The 22,045-nt window shown below is 34.5% G+C and overlaps 1 protein-coding gene across 6 annotated transcripts in view; it reads right to left on the bottom strand.

Annotated features, from left to right (window-relative positions):
- The window catches only part of UBE3A (ubiquitin protein ligase E3A), a 90,694-nt gene that overhangs the window by 8,135 nt on the left and 60,514 nt on the right, over positions 1–22,045 (bottom strand). For all 6 annotated transcript variants that reach the window (XM_060293921.1, XM_060293919.1, XM_060293920.1 and 3 more), the window contains 6 exons: positions 16,295–17,541; positions 7,128–7,272; positions 3,824–4,029; positions 3,034–3,198; positions 1,803–1,958; positions 1,634–1,707 (listed from right to left, as the gene is read on the bottom strand). In XM_060293921.1, coding sequence (XP_060149904.1) covers positions 1,634–1,707; positions 1,803–1,958; positions 3,034–3,198; positions 3,824–4,029; positions 7,128–7,272; positions 16,295–17,541 — 1,993 coding nt within the window. The remainder of the gene's footprint in view (positions 1–1,633; positions 1,708–1,802; positions 1,959–3,033; positions 3,199–3,823; positions 4,030–7,127; positions 7,273–16,294; positions 17,542–22,045) is intronic.

Here is a 22,045-nt window from a genome sequence, read left to right as displayed (position 1 = left end):
AGGCAAAGATTGACAGACATGACTCAGCTATTTTTAAGAAACTCATTTCAAATTCAGCAACATAGATAGGTTGAAAAGTAAAAAGACATTAAAAGATATATCATGCAAACAAAAAGCAAAGCAATACAAAACCAGGAATGGTTACAGTCATATCAGATTCAGATCAAAGAAAATTACAAGACATAAAGAGAGACCTTACATAATGATGGGGGGTGGGGTGGGGAGTCAAATTAGAAGTATGGGATTAACAGATACAAACTACTATACATAAAATAGATAAGCAACAAGCATTTACTGTACAGCACAGGGAATTATACCCAATCTTATAATAATCTATAATGAAATATAATCTGCAAAAAAAAAATCACTATGTTGTACACCTGAAACTAACACAACATTGCAATACTGCAAATCAACTATACTTCAAAAAAAATTTTTTTTAAGCATTCACATATGATCTTAAGATATGTATCAAGTAGCAATTATGTTATTATAAAAGATAGAAATAAAATTAAGACCTTAACTTAAAAAGTAATTTCTCCATAAGGAGGAGCACAAGATATCTTCAACTATTCTAAGGGAAACATTAAGACGCTACACAGTCATAACTATCTGTGATCAATAATATCACTAACAGAGATGCTGCTGTGATAATACTCACAAGTGAGGTTATCCTTTTATCATGTTATCTCAACCCTTTTATGGGTCACCTCTGAACTTCAAGTAAATAGCAGAACCGTGGTTGCTAAAAGTAAAAAAAGCTCACGACTGCTGCTAGAAATGACCAAGGGTGTGCTAAATAGAGGAAATATCAGTAACCTCCCACAAACCAGAATGAAGAATAAAGTAACAGAACAAAAGTAAACAAGAGAACATAATATAACATATTGTTTATTTCTAGATACAACTGATATTCATTATGGTTTTCACACACTTGAGTCTTAGAGTAATAACCTTCAGAGACAACCTCCAGGAATGCCTTCCCACCTCACTCCACCAGTGACTACCAGAAGGGCATCTTTGTCCCCTTAAACCCACCTTAGTAGGAGAGGAAGAAGCCTATGTCTTTCAGGACTGGACAGTAGTAAAGAAAAGAGGACAATAGCATTTGCTTGGAAGCAGTTAAGACTGGGAATCTCTGCTTCTTTCTGTGAGCATCTGGAGGCTTCAGATGTACAATAACAATTCTAGTATGTACCTTGCCATGTTGTAAGGATTAAATCAAAGAATGTACCATTTCACACAAAAGATGCTTCATATAGGGTAGGTAAGTAACATTTCACAGAGTTCAAAAGAAAGGAGAAATACTCGGAAGTGATAGTTCTATTTTCCTCATCATGTAACTGGCAGTAAGCACATTCTAACCAGAATTACTAGGAATATTAGATACGTTATACCCCCAATGCAGAAAAAAACATGCCACTTACATAAAACACATTAGTCAGGAAATAAACCACAAGATTAACAATAAGAACTGGTGACTGATTATATTACAAATATACCTCCAATTTTATAGATTGAGAATTTGTGAGTTTGCTTATTTGGGAAGTAAAACCTGGAGACAAAGGTCTAAAGCATAAAGCACACATCCCTTTGGTGAATTAAATCTTCCTTTTAAGAATTAAGCACTTACCTAATCACAACAGAGTCCCTGGTATAGCCACCGTCATATTCTGTAGTTTCTTCTAGTGCTTGGAAATCTAGATTCTGCAAATTCAAGAAAACATGTCTTAACATCTACACCACACCATTACAAACAATTAATCAATAGAAGATATTTTTGCAAACCCTTGCTTTCTTACCCGGCTTCCACATATAAGCAATTCAATTTCCTCTGGTCTGAATAAGTACTTTAAAGGAGATTCATTGGTCACCATATGAAAACCTCTCCGAAAAGCCTTGAACTGTTTTTCTACTGATTTATTGAGAATGTAGTCAGAATAGAGATTGACAAATTCCTGCAGAAAATATTAACCACAAGAGCGTCTTATAATATGCAGTACAACAAAACACAACGAGCTACAGGGCTGCATAACTTTTTTGTTTTTATTTTCCCAAAGAAAAAACATTCAAGAATATTTTTTAAAATTCAAACTTTACACACACAAAGGAAAATACCTTTAACAATTTCACAGCTCTCTATTATAGTCAATACTGAACTGTAAAAAGGCCATGCACAAATAAGTTGATACAATTTTAAAGTTCTCTCAATTAGGTATGCAAACAAAGAGACATTTAAACCATTTATACATCAATTTATAAAAATTAACATTTTTAATAAAGTGCAATGTACTGGATATGTATAAGCAAACAAGAAAGTCTCATGTTTTCTATTCTAGAATATTTGGGGAGCTGCCTACTGTATCCAGTTCAACAAAAATATTGGTTTTAATTGATGCACAAGCTACTATACCAAATCATAAATGGAAAATATACTTTTGTATCCTAACTTAGTGAATATAATATTTTATCAAAAATTATATTAACATCACACTTACTAAAGGTTTTATATATATCATAATTTCCCTGTTATGCTCTGGGTTATTCCCCTCTGTTTACAGATGCATACTTTTCTAGTCAACAGAAAACACAAAACTGATTTCTTTAAAGTATTCTTTAATACTTTTCAGACATATACTTAAGGCACATGTATGTGTGAGTACATTAAATGCAATTATCATCTGTTTGGTTATAAGGACCTTAATTACAAGGTCCCTGTTTCCCTCCCCTCTACAGCTTAATATGAGAAACACCCCACTTCATGCTTTATACCACAGCCACACTGAGCCATTCACTACCTCCTACGCATGCCTTCTTTCTCTAAAAGGGGCTTAATGCCCAACCATGTGCTCTCATACAGCTTACAGCCAAAATTTAGGAAACTGTGGTTATTTCCTTTATAATAACTTGGTTACTTGATTTCTTGGGTCTCTGTACGGATATTAGATACTCCTTTAAAAACTAGAAGCATATATGATTTAAGATTCTGTTAATAAAGAGAAAAGACAAGGATGACATAAAAACATTTATTACCTTCCTGTTTTCATTTGTAATTGGAATTTTATCACCATTTTCCTTTAGATCATACATCATTGGATTACCAAAAAGATCCGTCTGAGATATCTGGAAAGTGATCATCATATCATCTTCCACATTCCCTTCATACTCCAGTAAGTCTTTTAAACTCTGATATAGAACCTAACAATCAGAAATGGAAAATTAAGGCTACCACAGAACTACAAAATACAACAGTTTGTATCACTCTTCTTGGGAAAAGATTAAAAAAAAAAAGCCTTTAACAATAAAAATTAAAGCATAGATAGTATTCCTGCCCCAATAGTTTATATGTAGAAACTAAAGAAAGACTGTCAGTCATTGGTGATGTCCCATTCTCTGCTGAGAAACCCCACACTAGCTACTTAGCAATGGATCTCACACTGTGCTCTTATGAGAACCTTAGAGGTGTGTCTCAAGGTTAAAGAGCGGCTGTAGCCACCAGCCCCTTACTCAGCGCAGCTCTGATTTAACTGGGCAATTTCATGATTTCATTAAAAACAAACAAACGAACAAAAAATTAAAAACACTTTCCTACAGAATCAATCTTTACAAAGCCAGCTTGCTGACAGCAATATGTAAAAAAGTTCCCCTTCGAGTTTTTAAGTGTTTATGGTACTTCAGACAGATTAAAGCAACTTTATTTTACTAGGTATAGATATTAACAAAGGTTCCAAATGAAAGCTTTAAAATTTTTATATAAATGAAAGTCTGTATTTGCTTTTAAATAAAATCTAAAAGAGAGAAGAAAAAATGACCAAAGACTTACAGGGTGCGAGTCTCCCAGGTCAAGAAAAGTTCCTTTTTTCCCCATTAGCTTCCTGTAGACAACCATGGGAAAATGTACATCCAGTATACAGTTATTGTAAATAGCCAGACCCAGTACTATGCCAATCAGAGTGAACTGACCCTCAGTTTCAAAAGAGGATGGATTAAACCAAAACAATTTTGTAGATTCATCATACGTGAACATACCTATAAGAAATGATTTTTAAAAATACATTACTTTCACATTTTATTACAGACTGATGAACAAATATTTATACATATAAAATATAAAAATATACAATAATTATACATGTAAGCTTATGTGCACTACGTATAGAAATATTTTTTCTCTTAGATTAACACTTGAGAAAACAAAGTTCAAATACATATGAATGTTATAAATTGTGGCAAATGGTAGCATATATTTTTAAGAAGCCAAAGAAATAAAGTAATAAGGCATTTTGGTGGCATTTTCTAAGAAGTTAGGGAAAATGTTCATTAAATTCAAGTTCTCTAATCTTCTACTAACACAAATGAAAAGTTAATCTGCATTCACACTTTATCTACTCAATCGTTGAAAAATAAATGCAAACGGAAAAAAGGCTAACCATACTTTGAAAATGTTTCACTTATAAAAACATATTCAATCCATACATACCGTTTTAAAAAACAATTTTGAATTTCATTAAGTAAAAGTCTGTTTTCTCCCCAAATTGCACAACGGTTCCATGAAGTTTTTCCAGCACCTTTCTAACAAAGATGCCAAGTACTTAAACTCAGGTAAACTTGATAAACTTAGATTATGCCCCAAAATCAAACCCATTTAATACACACATTAACTGTGAGCCAGTAAGTAAAACAAAAGTAATTTGTATTTGTAGTCTTCTTTCAGTTTCACATGGTCTTCACTATTTTAAACGCAAGTTTGGAAACCTTTTTGATATCACTCATTTAAAAACAGGAATCTGAATAGCCATTACCAAGGTAGATTTATCTCCTTCCCTTTAAAGAAATATCTAAGATAAAAGTTAAATGATATTTTAATTGAATTAACAATTTCATTTTACTAAAATGTTTTTCACTTGCTACTGTGAAACTGAATGAAAATATTTTAAGAATTAGGTCTGGAAAAGAGGGGGAAGTTCCAATAGAACAAACTTTAGAAATCAATAGAGCATATAAATCAATTTATAAGTTTTTTAAAAGTTTTGAAAATGTTTCTTCATTTTCACATGCAGTTTAAGTTAAATGTAAAGGGAAATTTAAAAGGTCCCCTTGATCATAAGAACATGAATTAAACTAAGACATTTTTCTAATGCAATTTAATGTTCATGAAATAACATTTTATAAATTATCCAATTCATACTTGAATTTCACAGTTTACATCCAAATTTTTTTACAGGCCTAAGTTACAACATCTACTGAAGTGCTTAAAAACTTCATTTAATTATAAATATGGTAGTAACAGGGTCAGAACAGTTAAAAATAATTACAATTAATAACTTTGATGAAATATCACAAATGCATGTCCTTGGTCTCAAGTGCAATAAATTACAAATTAATCAGAATGTAAATTACATAGGTCACTACTCTCATCTTTCTGTGTGAAAGATAATAATATTAAAGTTCAAGGAGATACCATTTGGGGCACATTTATTTTCAGGTCCCTGGAAGAAAAGCTCCATAAAGCGTGGCTCTTCTAAAATATTCCTTTTTGATATTTCTATTGTCATCATTTTAATTGTTTTACTATCAAGTGGATCTGTTTAATGTATGGTTTTTCTTAAAAGTATTTCTGCATATAATGTAAATATACTTTATAGCTAATGTTTAACTTTTTTAGATACATCAGAACCTACAGCTAAAGTTTACCAAATTTATGAAGGTCATAAATTTTCTGTCTCAAAAAGGGCATGGTTCTATATGTCTAGGTTTACTTTGAATGAATTACATACAAAATGGCATAGCTTTCTGATTAACAAACATTAGCTAAAATACAAAGTCTTAACTATTATATTTATGTCATGAACTCAAAATGTCTATTTTCATTTGCAAGTAGACTAAGAACAATTACAGAAAAGTCAATTCACTGTACATACTGAGAATCAATAGACTTTAACGGTTCAATTCTCAAAGCTTAAGGGAAATGATCTGTAGTACTCTCTGCCACATTCTTCACAATTATGATGGTAGCTTTTGAGAAATTCTTTTCCTATAACTGTCATGCAATCAATTTTAAAAGTAAGCAAACCCAGTAATCAAGTAGTTATACTGTAGAAATTGAATCAGATCACAATTATACAATAGTATACTACCTAAGAAGCTGTTATCTTTTTCCTGTTCTACTTTGCCAAGTCTGTCTATTACTTTGTCTATCAGTGAAACCCAAATTCTTCACTTTTAGACTGATACATTATAGATCAGTTTTTCCCAAACTGTGTTCAATGAAAACTCTTCTGGGAAGCAAATACTATTAGATACAGGATGGAAGAAGGGTTCTGGAGTTCAAAAAGTTTGGGAAAACATTACAATATTAAGCCCAAGAAATCCTGTAGCAAATAAACCAAATTAATTTGATATCAGCCAGTGTTTCCAAACTTTAAGCATGATACACTTGTGAGACATTCTCAACAGTCTTCAGACCATTATTCTATGAAACTCTTGTCTCAGAAATGCTATGGGTCGGACTTCCCCGGTGGTCCAGTGGTTAAGAATCCACCTTCCAGGGGCTTCCCTGGCGGCACAGTGGTTAAAAATCCACCTGTCAATGCAGGGGACATGGGTTCACTCCCTGGTCCGGGAAGATCCCACATGCCGCAGAGCAACTAAGTCCGTGTGCCACAACTACAGAGCCTGTGCTCTATAGCCCGCGAGCCACAACTACTGAGCCCGCGTGCCACAACTACTGAGCCTGCATGCTGCAACTACTGAAGCCCACGCACCTAGAGCCCATGCTCCGCAACAAGAGAAGCCACTGTAATGAGAAGCCTGCGCACAGCAACAAAGAGTAGCCCCCGCTCGCCCCAACTAGAGGAAAGCCCATGCGCAGCAACGAAGACCCAATGTAGCCAAAAAATAAAAAATAAAATATCTGTTTAAGTTATCTAAATAAGAACTTGAATAAATGAGTGATGCAGGACCAATCCCCAAAGTCCACAAATTCAGTCATTATCTGTGACTCTAGGTAATCCATACCAAAATCTCCTTCTGCTGCTCTTCATAACTGAAAATATTTATAAACCTAGGTAAATAAATTCTTAATTCAAAAAGATATGACACCATGATCACATCACTAAAATATTTACCAATATCTGGATTGAAGATTTCCTCCACAACCAGCTGAAAAAATTCTTTGGAAACACCTCCCTCATCAACTCCTTGTTCTCCTTCAAATTCCACATACAACTGTTTCTTCAAGTCTGCAGGATTTTCCATAGCGATCATCTCTAGCTAGTGAGTGAAAAGATAAAGTGAAAAGGTGAATGCCAGTATTAGGATGAAAGAAAATAAAAATAAGGTGTAGGGGTAGGGAGCAAATAAAAGATAACGTTTTTGATATATTTTAAATGGAAACAGGAAGCAAACTGGTAAAAAGCCAGCGAAGGCAAAGATTCAGTCTCACAGATAATGGAAAAATAGGACAAAAGAAAAACCGGCATCGAATTCTAAAGGGTTACTTTCTAACTACTGATCTGTTATGAAATTAACATACAGTAGAAAATTAGAATTAGGTTTTCTGTTAATTATGTATATAACAAACCTGGGCAGTAAGATTAGGACATGGAAAAAAGTCAAGATAACAAAAATGCCTTAAGTAACTACTCAAATTATTTCAGGAGAAACAACGGCTTATAGAAGTTTGACTTCAAAACTGTTCACTTGTAGTTCTTTATGTTTACTAAAATAGAAACTCAAGAATTAAGTCTTAATATCTATTAAACCATAAATAAAACAATTTCAATTAAGAAAAATACATTTAGGGAAGCAGTTTATGGTCTCCTAATAGCACCTTAGGTACAAATTACCATTTTAATGGATTAGAACATATTTTATATCCACTTTTTTTTTAAAGCAGATGAGACATACACTTGCCTATATCCTTACTCTTAACTTCTAACAGTTATCAAACCCCAGTTTCAACATCTCTTCAACTATAAATCTTTACCAAATACTTTTTGTATCTATAGAATAATATAATGATTGCTCTCAGTTATTGAGATTAATCATAAAATCAACACTGTATTCTAATGTGAAATATTTATACTGTAATTTGTTGTCTTATGTGTCTGAAATTTACTAACAGCATGCCTGACTGATCATCCACCTTATTTGCTAAAGTGACTTTAAATCTGCCAAAACAGAACATATTTAAGGGTGTTCAGGTTTTTGCAACTATTCCAATTAGAATCTTTAAAATGGTTTTGAGCAATGCAAACATCATCAGAGTAAGTGTACTATAGTCAGTCCTAAAGTAATTACTTTAAGTAACAGCACTATTTTGTACATTCTAGTGTGTCTATAAAAAATAAAATAAAATCTCACAAATTCATGATTCAGGTCAGTTGCCCTAGATCAATGTTTTTCAAGCTGCCAACTGCAATTCATTAGTGGGTAGTCCAATCCATGTAATGAAAACCAAATAAGGGAAAAAATCAGAATGCATTCCACAAAGTACTGGCACCTACTGTTCTGTGAAACTTTTGCTTCAATTATATGTACAGGCAGATATGCACATGAGTACTGGAATGCTATGTAAAATATCTCTTACTAGGGGCTGCAATCAAAAACATTTGAACAAAGCCAAAATGATCTCCTGGATATCTTCGACTTTTGGATTCTATGATTCTGTGAATTTAGAATCTTTAGCTTTAAGGAATGTCTATCCCGTACAACAGTGGTTATCTACCATTTGCAAAATCATTTTTATGCCAAGTTGTATTAAGATAATTTATCTTTGAGACAGTGCCGTTGTGGAAAGATTGAGTCAAATACTCTGTATTAGTCCCAACTGTCACTTAACATAATTTTTAACCTTTAAATTTTAGCAAGGAACTCAGCTGAGCCTGTTTCCTCATCTGCAAAGGGGGAAAAAAATTAGGATGGTATTCTTCACACTGCGAAGTTGTGAAGGCTTAATAAGAATGTATGAGAAAGAGTTCTAGAGTGGGTGATATTAAGATAACACATCATACTGTTACCTTTTAAAACACCTCTGCTCTTTGAACAAAAAATTCTCAATTTGATTTTATAGCCTAGTCTCAAATTTTGAAAATAATTTAGGGGAAAAAAAATAGTTCCAGTTGGAAACCTGTTTCAAGTCACTGGCTATAAAGAATTCCATGGACTAAGTCAGAATTATCATCTTAGCTCAAATGTGGTTTACCCATCAGGCCAATATCCTGTATTGCCATGAAACGCATTGCTAATTTCCTTCTCCCAGTTTCCACCTGCCTAGGTGTTATAGAAATGTACATCAATGTTTATGTACACCCTTACAACACAAAGACAAACCTGCTTCTATCAGGTACAGCTATTCCAAGGTGGAAAAAAATAATTATCTGTTATTTAATTATGTGTCCTGTATCTCTTCCTCACTAACATTTGTAACTGAGAGCTGACTCTGTGTCAATGTGACATACTTTTTAAAGAATTTGGTGTAGTTTCTAAAGAATTCAGAGGCCCCGTGTTCTAGTCTTAGCTCCACACAAGACACTTCGTATCACAGGTGAAGCAAATTTATCTTCAGTCTTAATAAAATATTACATGTCTCTCCATTCCCACCAATCTTCACTCCGTTCCACACCTTGAATGCCAAAAGAATTTAATGCAATATGTTCTATTATGATAATTATAAACAAGTCACTTTATCTCTTTTAGTTTCATCTGTAAAATGAGCATAAAAATATATCAATAAGTTAATGTATGCGAAGCACAGATGAATTCCCTGCACAACAATTCTTTATAAATACTAGCTCTTGGGCTTCCCTGGTGGCGCGGTGGTTCAGAGTCCGCCTGCCGATGCAGGGGACTTGGTTTCGTGCCCTGGTCCGGGAAGATCCCACATGCCGCGGAGCGGCTGGGCCCGTGAGCCATGGCCGTTAAGCCTGCGCATCCAGAGCCTGTGCTCCACAACGGGAGAGGCCACAACAATGAGAAGCCCACGTACCACAAAAAAAAAAAAAAAAAAAATACTAGCTCTTATTATTACGTTTGTTTTATTGGCTCTCAAATTTTTTTCAGGCTTGGCTGAAAATTTAACGACTCAGCTATAACGGAACAAAAATATTCCGGTATTAACAACAAAACAATATATAGCACTTAATATGCCAGGACACTTTACACGTATCAACTCATTTAATCTTCATAAGAATCTTATCAGGTCGGTAATATTATTAACCCTATTTTACAGATGCATACCCTGAAGTAATGAGATTCATAAACTTGCTCAAGTCAGTCAGTAAATGGTAGAACAGAAATTCTAGTCCGGGCACCAAGCTCTTTACCATGCTTTACTGCCTCTCCTCAATGACTAGCAACAATCTTTTTTAAAATATTGAGTGATTTTCATTGTTATGCTCTTCTGTATGTTTCAATCTTTTTTTATTACAATAAATATATATTATTTTTAGAATCAGGATATATTCAAATGTAAATATTCACAGAAAGAATGGCTTGAAAAACAGACTGCAACTGAATTCCGTGGGTGAAAATTTCCCATTATTATTTATTTTAGATTATCATTCTCAGATATACTACATGGTTCTCTAAAATATGGTATAATTTATGACATCAGTAGCCTATCTTTTATAAAAATTACATTTGTGGTAACAAACACATAACAAAATTTAGCAATAATTATTTTGACAAAGGCCATTATGAATGGACTGCATTTATTTTTATTTTTCTTAAAAACAAGCACTTCTAATTCATTGTTCAATTAGAGAAGACTTAAGAATTAAATAGTAAAGGTATATCACTTTATGTAATAGACACATACCATTTAAAATTCAATTTTTTTAATCAAAAGCTATCTTGAAGGCAGGAGAATATTTGGAAATTGGAAGCATATGTCAATGAACAGTCTGAAAAAGGAGAATTTGCATGCATCCTTTAATTAAATTCATTTAGTACACAGACCTGGATTTTTACATATAGGTTTTCTTAGAGTACACTTTGTATTAATTTAATATGGAGACTGGCAAAAGACAGATTATGTCAAATGTATCCTGATTCATAGTCGGAAAAAAAATTCCTAATGGTATGGATATTTAAGTAGAAGTAGCAGTATTCAGATAAAACAGACCTAATACTTAAGAATGCTTAGGATCCATAAGAATGGCTGGCTTAAACTACTTCAGTCAACTTACTAGAATCTACGTTTAAACACTTTGCTAGTGAGTACATTAAAACTATTGACTGGAATGAGATTTTTAGATCACCTGGGTATATTTAGCTTTTTCATTTCTCTGTAAAGAGATTAGGAAAAGTTGTTTATCTTAAATATAAAGTTTAGATGTCTGGGTAACAGCCAAATCATATAATCACATCTGCCTGTGAGACCAGGAACCCTGAGTTCTACTTCCAATTCTGTTATTAATTTCTGTAGGTCAGAATCTGAGTTTCATTTTCCTCGCATGTAACAACTAAGAAGTTTGACAAGTTTCATTGCTTTAAACTTTTTTACGATGAATCTATGTAGATCTATTTCACTCTCTTGTTCTAATTAAAGGACAAAAATCAGGTATGAAATTCTTCAATTCAATTAGAATAAATCTTAAGAAACTATAATGGCCATTGCATTAAGCACAATATAGTGAATGTAGATGATACAATTAAACATACCTAAAGGAGCACAGAATAATCTTACTCCTAAAGCACTGTAGGTCAATTGACAAGAATCAAGTTTTGTTTCAATAATAACTAAGGGTGTCTATCAAGAAAAATGCTGGGGACTGGGTTAGACAGTATTGGTATAGCAGAGCCCAGAATAAAATGAGTGAGTGATTTTTAGAAGAGATTGAGCATAACCTCTTGGCAGTAGGGCTTGCATTTGTACCTATCACCTTTAATATGTTCTAGTTCTTATTTTTGGACTTTCCTATCCAATTCTACATCACAGCCATTTCTTTTGGTCTTTAGATCTCTACTCAAAATTCTAGGACTCCCTGACTAATCTGAACCAAGTCTCATATCACCCCTTACCCCTATGCCTACAATCCTCAACACTCTCTTAAAGCCTGCCAGTTCCTAAACATGTAATTGTATATAAAAATGGCCTCAATAAATATGTATATATAAACTTGTACAAACAGCCATCTCCCAAATACTGGTTTCCAGTCTGGCTTTATCAGAATACCTGGGGTTACTAACAGAAATACATATTCCTAGGCTATACACGAGAGCTCCTAATCTGAATCTCTAGAGGGTAGAACTTTGGATTTTTTTTTTTTTTTTTAAACAAATCTCTCATTCAGATACGAAGGCAGTTTGGGGCACCTCACAGACAAGCAATACTGTCTTCCAAAATACTCATACCCTTAACTCAATTTCCTAACATAAAAGGTAATTAAAAAAAATTTTTTTACATCTTCTTACCTTGAAGATGTTTTGTCTAAGAAAAAAATGACAAATTATCTAAAAGATAATTTAAAAGAACACACAAATAGATAAATGTTATTAGCAAAATACCATAAAAACCTCATCACATTAGGATCGTTCTCATTCAAATGAAAGCTGAGTTCTGAGCCCGTTTATCACTGTACTATTTCCTACGGAACAACAAAAAGTAGTGAAAATAAGTCCTAGGGAGAAATATTCCAGTAATTTAAGGGTTAGGGGTAGTTTTTTTTTCGGTACGCAGGCCTCTCACTGCTGTGGCCTCTCCCGTTGCGGAGCACAGGCTCCGGACGCGCAAGCCCAGCGGCCATGGCTCACAGGCCCAGTCACTCCACGGCATGTGGGATCTTCCCAGACCGGGGCACGAACCCGTGTCCCCTGCATCGGCAGGCGGACTCTCAACCACTGCGCCACCAGGGAAGCCCCTGTAGGGGTAGTTTTTAAACGATTCTGATATCTATTTGTGGAAAGACAACTTATATATTACATTTCATTGATTTTTAAAATTTGCTTTTGTTTTCATATTTTAACATCTCTGAAATCAGGATATAACATAAAATTGACAGCGTCTCAAAACTAAATTGGCAGCATTTGTTCTTTTTAGCTGTATTAAAATAACAGTGTGTCCTACAACCAGTGAAGATATCTCAGGTTTGATAAAATATTGTAAACACTAATACTCTTATTGTCATCAAAAACAGTTCCTCTAAAAACTCCAGTTAGGAAACAATTTGCTACTCTGGTTTGAATTATATGGTACATGAAAGCAAGGAATATATTTTTCTTTAAATAAAAAAAATCTATAATCATTAAGTTACTACCGCTCCCTCCAAGCTAGTCAGTCTTACAATTAGTAACTGAAAAATAAGACCCAACAGAAATACTCAAGAGTGCCATTGTTTCCAGGAAATAGTCACTATTTTCCAGGCCTCATTTATAAACTAACGAGTAGATGAGCTCCAAGGCTCCCTTTAGCTCTTAAAGTCTAAGGTCCTATAACCTTGATTATTTAATTATTAATATTGAGCACACCACAAAGTTTCTCATTTCCTCTTCTCTTCCTGACCCTACTCTGTAGTTCAAAATTAGCAGGTCATAAGAAAGTGGTCAATAGGTTTATTTTGTTTGTCAAACTGTTATATAAAAAGATGAGGCTTAAAAAAGGCAAAGTAGGGCTTCCCTGGTGGCACAGTGGTTGAGAGTCCACCTGCCGATGCAGGGGACACGGGTTCGTGCTCCGGTCTGGGAAGATCCCACATGCCGCGGAGTGGCTGGGCCCGTGAGCCATGGCCGCTGAGCCTGCGCGTCCAGAGCCTGTGCTCCGCAACGGGAGAGGCCACAACAGTGAGAGGCCCGCGTACAGCAAAAAAAAAAAAAAAAAAAGGCAAAGTAGATCTTACTGGGGAATAAGATGTTGAAAATCCATCAGTACTTCTGAGAGTGTACCTGAGAGGATCACCTTAAACTACTTTTTGTTACTAAAACACTATAACTTTATCATGATCATCACCTGCTAGGAATGTTTCCCCAAAATTGGCAGATTATCAATTTGACTTCCAAGACCTATTTTGATGCTTTTTATTTTTTAACCTTTTCACACTGTGTTATTAAAGAAGGAAAGAAGGGGAGGGAGGGAGGGAGGGAGTGGGGAGGAAGGAAGGGAGGGACGAGATGGGAGGAAGAAAGTTAGCAGTAAAATCTGCTTAATGTGTACCCCTAAGAAGCTCCTCAGTGGTCATGATTCATCTTTACATCTCTATTGCTTAGCAAAGTGCCTCACACAAAGGGTTTCTGAAGTGGTAATATTCAAGTACAGATATTATCTAGTGAATCCTAGTTTATAATAGGTAAATTGATAATATTTAGCTTTGACATAATTAAGCTGAACTCACTAAAAAAACAATTTGTTAGCATAATTTAAAAGCTCACAGTTAACTTTACCCTAACACTTGCTCAAAGGACATCCTTATAAACTAAAATGGTTGTTTCCTCAAAATTCTAGAGGATAATTTTAAAAATAGAATAAAGTAAGTATACAATAAGCACCTAAAGTTTCGTAGGTTCTTAGTCTTGCTTTACTGGGGGGGGGAAATGGGATGGTGTGGGGGAAGACAGTAAGGCTCAGTAGATTTCTGAGAAGGCAGCTAAGAAAGGTAGACATTTTTTTAAAATTCTGGATTGAATGTCACAGAGAGTAATTTCATTGCTTTTAAAGGCCAGGTACAGCTTTTGGAAACAGATGAAAAGATCCTAACCCAAGAAGACAAAGATAAAATGTGTAGTTTGGGGATTTGTAGTTCTGCTCTAACAATGGAAATTCATAGATAGACCTCAACGTGCTTTCCATAAAATATCATCACACCCTTATACAATACCCTATCATTCTGCTAAACTATGGAAAATAAGTTGCTGGCTGTGTGATGATCTGTTATTAAGTATATTAAGTCAGACTTATTCATGTAGCTCAAAACTACTAAAGTAAAATTAAAAGGGCACCAGAAAGCAAGCAAGCAATAATTACTCTAAGCAACTACTGCCCCTTTCTGTCTCTGGTGAAAAACTGCCTGAGTTGTTTAAATAATGAAGAATCCTTTTTCAACATTAGAGACCTATTTGGTATTAAAAAAAAAAAAAAATGGTAACAAAGAAAAGAAGCGCAGAACCTCTGCAACTTTTAAATTTCTAAGATGTCAAACAACTTTTTCCACTGGTTTAGTTTTATAAATTCTCAGATTTAGATAAATCCATTCTACAACTAAAATATATTTTGAAATAAATTTCATTACTTTCTAGTTATCTGTGTCATGGGTTCTTTTCCTTTATTAGTATAGAAGACTGACTATATCTTAATTTTAGTTGCCATTAAATTTTACTTGAAGTTGATGAAAAAGAACTAGCAATGCCAGGTACATCTAATATTATACATACAATAAAATCCTGTGATAAAGAACCCTATAACAAATGTAAATGTTGGTACAATGTGATTGGCAATTGGTTTCTGTCTTCTGGAAAGGCTTACATTCTTAAATGGGGGCACTAAAATTCTTATTTTCTGTGGAGGGAAGGAATGAACAAAAAGCAACCCATCTGGAGAAACAGGGAACTAGAAGGTGGGTACCTGTGTTCTCAGTATTCTCCCAGTTCAATCTCCCTGGATTGGGTTGATAATACAGACACCACTAATTACAAGATTCCTGGAATAGTTGCTGTTTTCCCAGAAGTTCCAACCAACTCCAAGACCTGGTGTAGTCCATATGTATATTTAAGTAGGAAGAAACTACTACAGTCAGGCAGTGCCAAACAGGGACCTTCTGAGTGACCCCGCAGGAACTCCTACCAGCAGCATGCACCACCTGCCCGGGTCACTTCATTAACCTCACAATAATGCAATACTCAACCTCACATGATGGCATTTTTAGACACCACTTATTATTTCATGGTGTGGTTTTATTCTACCATTTCTCCCTATTAAGACTTTACATTCATACTTATTATTGGGTATCTCCACAACCCCCTAGTTTCTGTGCTCTGCAACATCCACTTCTCTTCTGAATGACAAAACTTTGGGGGTTAGTTGTCAAGATTTAGAAAATTTATTCTTTTTCAAAGAGAGAGTGATCATGACACAAGACAACCAATATTTTGTGGAACATTTATGAACTTGGACAGGAGCAACAAAAATATAGTACTTACATTTACAATAAAAAAGTCCATGTGTTCCTATACTATATAATCATATACATACATTTTCCCCCCGAAGAGTCACTTATAAAATGAATTCACTGAACTGTATCACAGTCTCCCCATCATTAGGTATTCAATCTAGTACTCATTTTTAAACAGTAGCCCAACTTACCCGGACGAGGGCATCATCTATGATGTGGTCACGTCTGACTTTGAGTCTCAAATATGGATTCAACTGCTGTCCTTGAACTAAGCTGTAGAGAACAGTGATTCTTCGTTCACTGTACATGCGAATTCTATTGTCATAATACAATCCCAAATTCTTTGTGACAGCATTCAATATAAAGGGACATGTCATAAAAGAGAATTTGTTCTCTGTTTCTACTTTGAAAAAAGTATAATCTTTATCCATTTCTAGAACATCATTCAGTGGTTCATTAATAAACTCTTCAAAAGGGATAAGTGGTTTTCGACAATCCAGAGTTTTAACAGCAAGTTCAGTTTCTAGTGGGTCCACTCGAGGACCTTTCTTGTTCCTTCTTTCTTCTCCCAATAGCTCCTGAAGTGTCAATTCACTGGACTCAGGAATGGGCTCTTCATCATCTTCTTCATTATGATTTGTGTCCACTTCCCCTCCCACTACATTTGCATAGTAAACCATTTTCAAGCACTTGGAAGCAGCAACAATAGCATCATCATCGTTCACTAGATTTCGATTGTTAAAGTCAGTGCTTATGACTTTGTATGTAATAAGCTGTTGAAATGTTTCCATCATTCTCCGAATCTGGTCTGCGCTGTATTTAGACCACAGTCTGACCAGTTTTCCTTGGGCTGCAAGGGGTAGCTTACTCATTGCTTTGCAAAACAGTGGCAAAGCCATTTCCAGATATTCAGGACTGTGGAGATTTCTATTCTCCATGACAATAATGAATAAATTCAGATAATTAGGATCTCGGGAGTATACATTGTGATATGTCAAGTCACATTCCACATTAGGTGACAAATACACAAGTGCATTGAGAAAGGCAGTTTCTATTTTTTCATTAGAGAGCAATCTGGTGTAGACCCTTCTAATGGCCTCAATATCCACAGACACATCGTCAGGACCTAATTTTTGTAAGTTGTTATCTCCTTGTGAGCTATCACTTATCCTTGAGGAAGATGCTTCTGAATCTTCTTCCATAGCTGCAGCAGAACATGCAGCTTTTTCCTTTTCATCTTCATCTTTGTCTTCATCCTTTCCTTGAAGAGATTTCAGTTCTTCCTTGGTGTGTTGTTTGACTTTCCGAAAGCTTTGTACCAATGCCTCAGCACTAGAAAAAACTCTTCCAATAACACGAATTAAAGGGGAATAATCCTCCCTCTCTCTACATAATTCTAGAATTTCATATACCGTCTCTTCTGTTAGGTAAGTCACATCTAGAAAATTAGGAAAAAAGAGAACATTTATTTTCATAATATATATGTATGTTTGCTTTCTTTTAATAAGTTCTAGTGAAAAATAAAATTGCCAAACATTTTGCAATAAATACCATTTATGATTTACAACTCTTAAAAAGTATCTTAATACTTAGGTTCAACCAACAAAATATGCTTACCTATTTTTTTCAATGTACTACTAATATTAACAACTTTACTCATTCTTTTACATTCTATATGTATTCTTATATATAGCTTTTAATGAGCTCAAGCTCATTTTCACAATGATGGTATATATTAACGTGCAGTTTTAACTGTAAATATGAACCAAGATATCATGTGCTGACTCATCACAATATACCTCTTAAAACTTCGCTTTACTTTAGAGCAGAAACACCACTATTTTTCTGAGAGGTTTCTTCCTTATTTCACTACTCTGTTTCAAAAGACTAGGAAGGCAAGGTTTTAATAAAGATTTCTTCAGAGTCCTCTTTTGGAAACAGCCCTTGTCCTAAAACCAGACTAGTTCCTTTCTGAGTCTTCCTTTCTGAGTCTTAGTTTTTTTTCAGGGTGGCCATTCTGTGGGTGACTGAGAAGGATTAATATATCATTTCCCATAAGCTCTGAAGTTGACAGACACTGCCATCTGCAGCCAGGTTGGAATAAATCTTACACAATGACAGGAAATAGTTACAAAGCAGTGAAAACAATAGGGTGGGAAGAAGGCAACTTATGAGCAGACAAGTGAAACAGACTACTATGTAGTCACCAAAATCTGTTTCGTCTCCTTCCTGGGCACAGAGTTGGACACATTCTCCAGCTTTCCCAGCTTTTTGAGATAAGTGCTACTTTCAGGCTAATGCTTTTCTCCTTCTGGCTAATGGGATGATGCTTCCAGGATGGTTCTGAAACTCGTGTGTTAAAGATAGTGCCATTACAGCTGCAACTCTGAATGACTGCATGAACCAGAACTCTCTACCAGTCTAAAATATTATGGCTGTTAGATGAGCTAGAAACAAATTTCCACTGTTTGTAATAAGCTAGTATTCTTTCTGGGGTCTACTTAATATTGTATTCTAGCTGATCCTTACAAGTAGAGAAGCCTTTCATTTTCCCCATCTTGCCTTCAGAGCCTTTAAAGTACACGTAATGACCATCTCCCCCCTAAAATGATATATTACCACTGTTTTTACAGCTTGTAGTATTCAAATCCATGGGAGTTTTATTATGATTTTCTATTATATCCATTCTTCCCCATAAAGAAATAACATCATAAAAGGCAAAAATGACAGCAGGCCCTGAAAGGCCAGACTGAATATCAACTTACTACACATTTTCAGAGTTACCGTAATGTTAACAAATTAAAATTCTAATGAAGTCACAGAAGAAACAAAGAAGAAAATACTTCAAGGACTTTTTGAGATAAAAATCTCTGGAGCCATGGACAGTTGCAGGGGTGAAAGAGTTTGTTGCAGTTTGCTGGAATTCATTTTACTTCCTTCTCATATCTGTCTTAAAATATAGTGGCTTAGGCCTCCACTGTCAGCTTTTGCCATTAGACTTTTTACATTTGCTATTATTCGCTTTCAGACAAAACCAGATAAACCTACAGCTCCCATTCTCTTTAACAACAAAATTTAAATCTATACATATACTCCCTTGAGAGGAACAGAGTAAGTTTGGAGGTTACAGAATGCATGAGTGCTTAAGGTGAGTGCCACTGCATGAAATACATTAGAAAAAGAAAGAAAAACTCCATGTGTTCCTTCTCTTACACTTTTCTTACTCGAGAAAATACAAGCACACACACAAAAATGAATTTTAACATGCTGTTTCCTAAAACTGCAAGTTCTCATCTTACTCAAATGTTGATTTATTTTGTGCAGTTTAATATGAGCTTTCATAATGTTTGACTTTTTTCAAAGAAGTTACCGAGTACAATGACTGGAGTGAAAAACAATGTAAAACATTCAAACTCAAAGAGTAGTAAATCCCAATGGTTGGGAATATCATACAATAGGCAGTGGGTTGATTCAACACCTCATATCATAAAACTCCCTGGCACTTACCATGAGTTTCAACTAAAAAAAAAAAAAGAAAAAAACTAACAATTTTAAAATGAAAATTAGCTTAGCTATAATGTACTCTACCCTCATAATGTTATCAAAAAAACCAAACCCACCCTACATTCTCTCACTTATTTTCTGAGATAAGCCTATATAATTACAAAATTTCACCTACCAAAGCTGAGAAATATAACCCAATAACACTATTTTTTGTTATGACTTGCATGAATATTAGATTACTAGATATAAAATAAAATGTTTTAACAGTCAACAATTTATTGCATGCAATAAACAGGAGCATAAACGATTGTATTTTAAATGAAAATACAGAAGTAAAAATATTTCAATCCTGTAGTCAAATAACTACATTAATAAAAGAAGTGAAAACAGCCTTTAAACAGAAGATAACCAAATTTCACTTTATAAATCAATTCTAATAGCAAAGAAAACAATGAATGCTCTGGGCAGAGATAATTCAAAAACCCTGAAAGGGGGTGGCTGGGAGTGCGCATGTGCGCAAGCGTGTGTGCGTGTGCGCGCACGCGCATTGTGTGTGATCCCTAATGACTATAAAACATGTCTGGCATTACTCAAAGTACTCAAATGTTTGACAGGTAAGACTAACCGATTACCAAAAGGATATGAAACCTCTAATGACCGACCACAAGATCTCATTCTCAACTAACAGAAAGCTGAGTAACGCTGGGTAATACCCCAAGACTTTTGTGTCCTGATTAATAGCAGTTTAGTTTACATGGCTATATCAACTTAAATTTTCATTGCAATTACTTCTAACTCCAAAGCAAGTGCTATCATTGTTCTGTATCTGAAATGTGATCCTCTGAAACTGCTCTCTCAACCTCCAGCTCTCTAATATATCTGGGCAGACACTTTAGGCTGGCTAACTCCAAATCTATTCACCATCTTTACCCCGACATGCCACTGTGATAGAAACTGAAAACTAAACACTAGTATTCCAATCCTCACTTGCATTGGGGGCGGTATGTGACACAGGTCTGCCAGTGACCTAAGTGGAAGCCTACTGGTGGACTTCTCAGGATTTGTTTTCCTGATAAATGAGACAAATATGACTAACTCATACTTTGAGTAGAAAAAAAAATCATTTATTCTTATTAGCAGATGTACAAAATAAGCTAATATAATTTTCAAATTACCCAAGCAAAGACTATACAGGTCTCTACAAATTATAAAACTGTCCTTCAAATTAAAAAAAAAAAGTGTTTACTAATATTTTGAGACCACTTTTCATACAGGCCAGTAAAAATTATCGAACTGTGCAAGAAATAAAAATGTAGCACCCCAAATAAAGAGGTTTTGCCATTTTGAATTAACTATTCAGATATGTTATTTTACAGGAAAGAGAACAAATGATATATTTTGTCTAACTCTAAGAAGATGTACTAGTAAAACAATATTACTGACAAAAGTCTTAATCCCTTTAATCAAAAGAGTGACAGCCTTGTCATCAAATACTTAGGCAGAGGATAATTTTAGAGTCATGTAGATAAACCTATCTTCATTGTGTCAAATGGACCCTTATACTTGTAATGAACACATATAAAATTTCTTAATATGATTCCTACTTCTGCTTTTGTATTTGCTTCATAGTAAAAGATAATACAAAATGCAAATGGTCAGTGAATGAGCAGCTTCCAAAAACTGAACCACAAAAATACCAAATTTTATCACACCACGAATCTAATCTTTGGTCCTTGCTACCAGACTGTCAACACCTTCTTTTATGGGCCATAACTCTTTAAGAACGGATCCTTAAGGTTTGTTCTATTCAGGATATTTAGGCATCTTCTGCTAAACTTCAGTAACCTCTTCCTGAAGTGTGTGAAACTGCTAACTGGGAGCTTATTTCGCACTACTTTAGTTGGAAAAAATTATAATATGTTCTTATGAGACCAGGCCCAAAAAACAAAAACAAAAAACACCTAATTTCTTAAAATGTAACCAAAACATAGTAACTATCTATTATAAATAACTATCCAGTTAGGACATAGGACACTCTGTATCCTAATCATCAAATAATAACGTTAACAAAGAGTTGCCTTGCATGTAGTAAATATGGCTTATCTTACGGATAAGCAGCGTTCTAGACCCACGCACCCTCTGTTGGCATGACATGCTCTTCAGAACATCTTCAAGTGATTCTGACATTCTACTAATTCTACATAAAATATACCAATACTTTATTCACGTGGTGTTTTGTTTAAAATGTTAAACTGAGTTTTTCAGACATAAATGTAACTTAGTTAAAAAACACTGCATTTTGAAATATAAACATTCATTAACGTTTGGGTATCAATAAAAGGAGGTATTCTACTGAGAAAACAATAAATGAGACATTTTTGTATGACATACCTGTGTATTTTATGATATATGTGTATTTGAAAAATACTCAATCTATA

The sequence above is a fragment of the Globicephala melas genome, chromosome 2 (assembly GCF_963455315.2).
Source record: "Globicephala melas chromosome 2, mGloMel1.2, whole genome shotgun sequence".
Lineage (NCBI taxonomy): Eukaryota > Metazoa > Chordata > Mammalia > Artiodactyla > Delphinidae > Globicephala > Globicephala melas.
The sequence above is the reverse complement of the archived record's forward strand: the minus strand, read 5'-3'. Positions and strand labels throughout refer to the sequence as shown.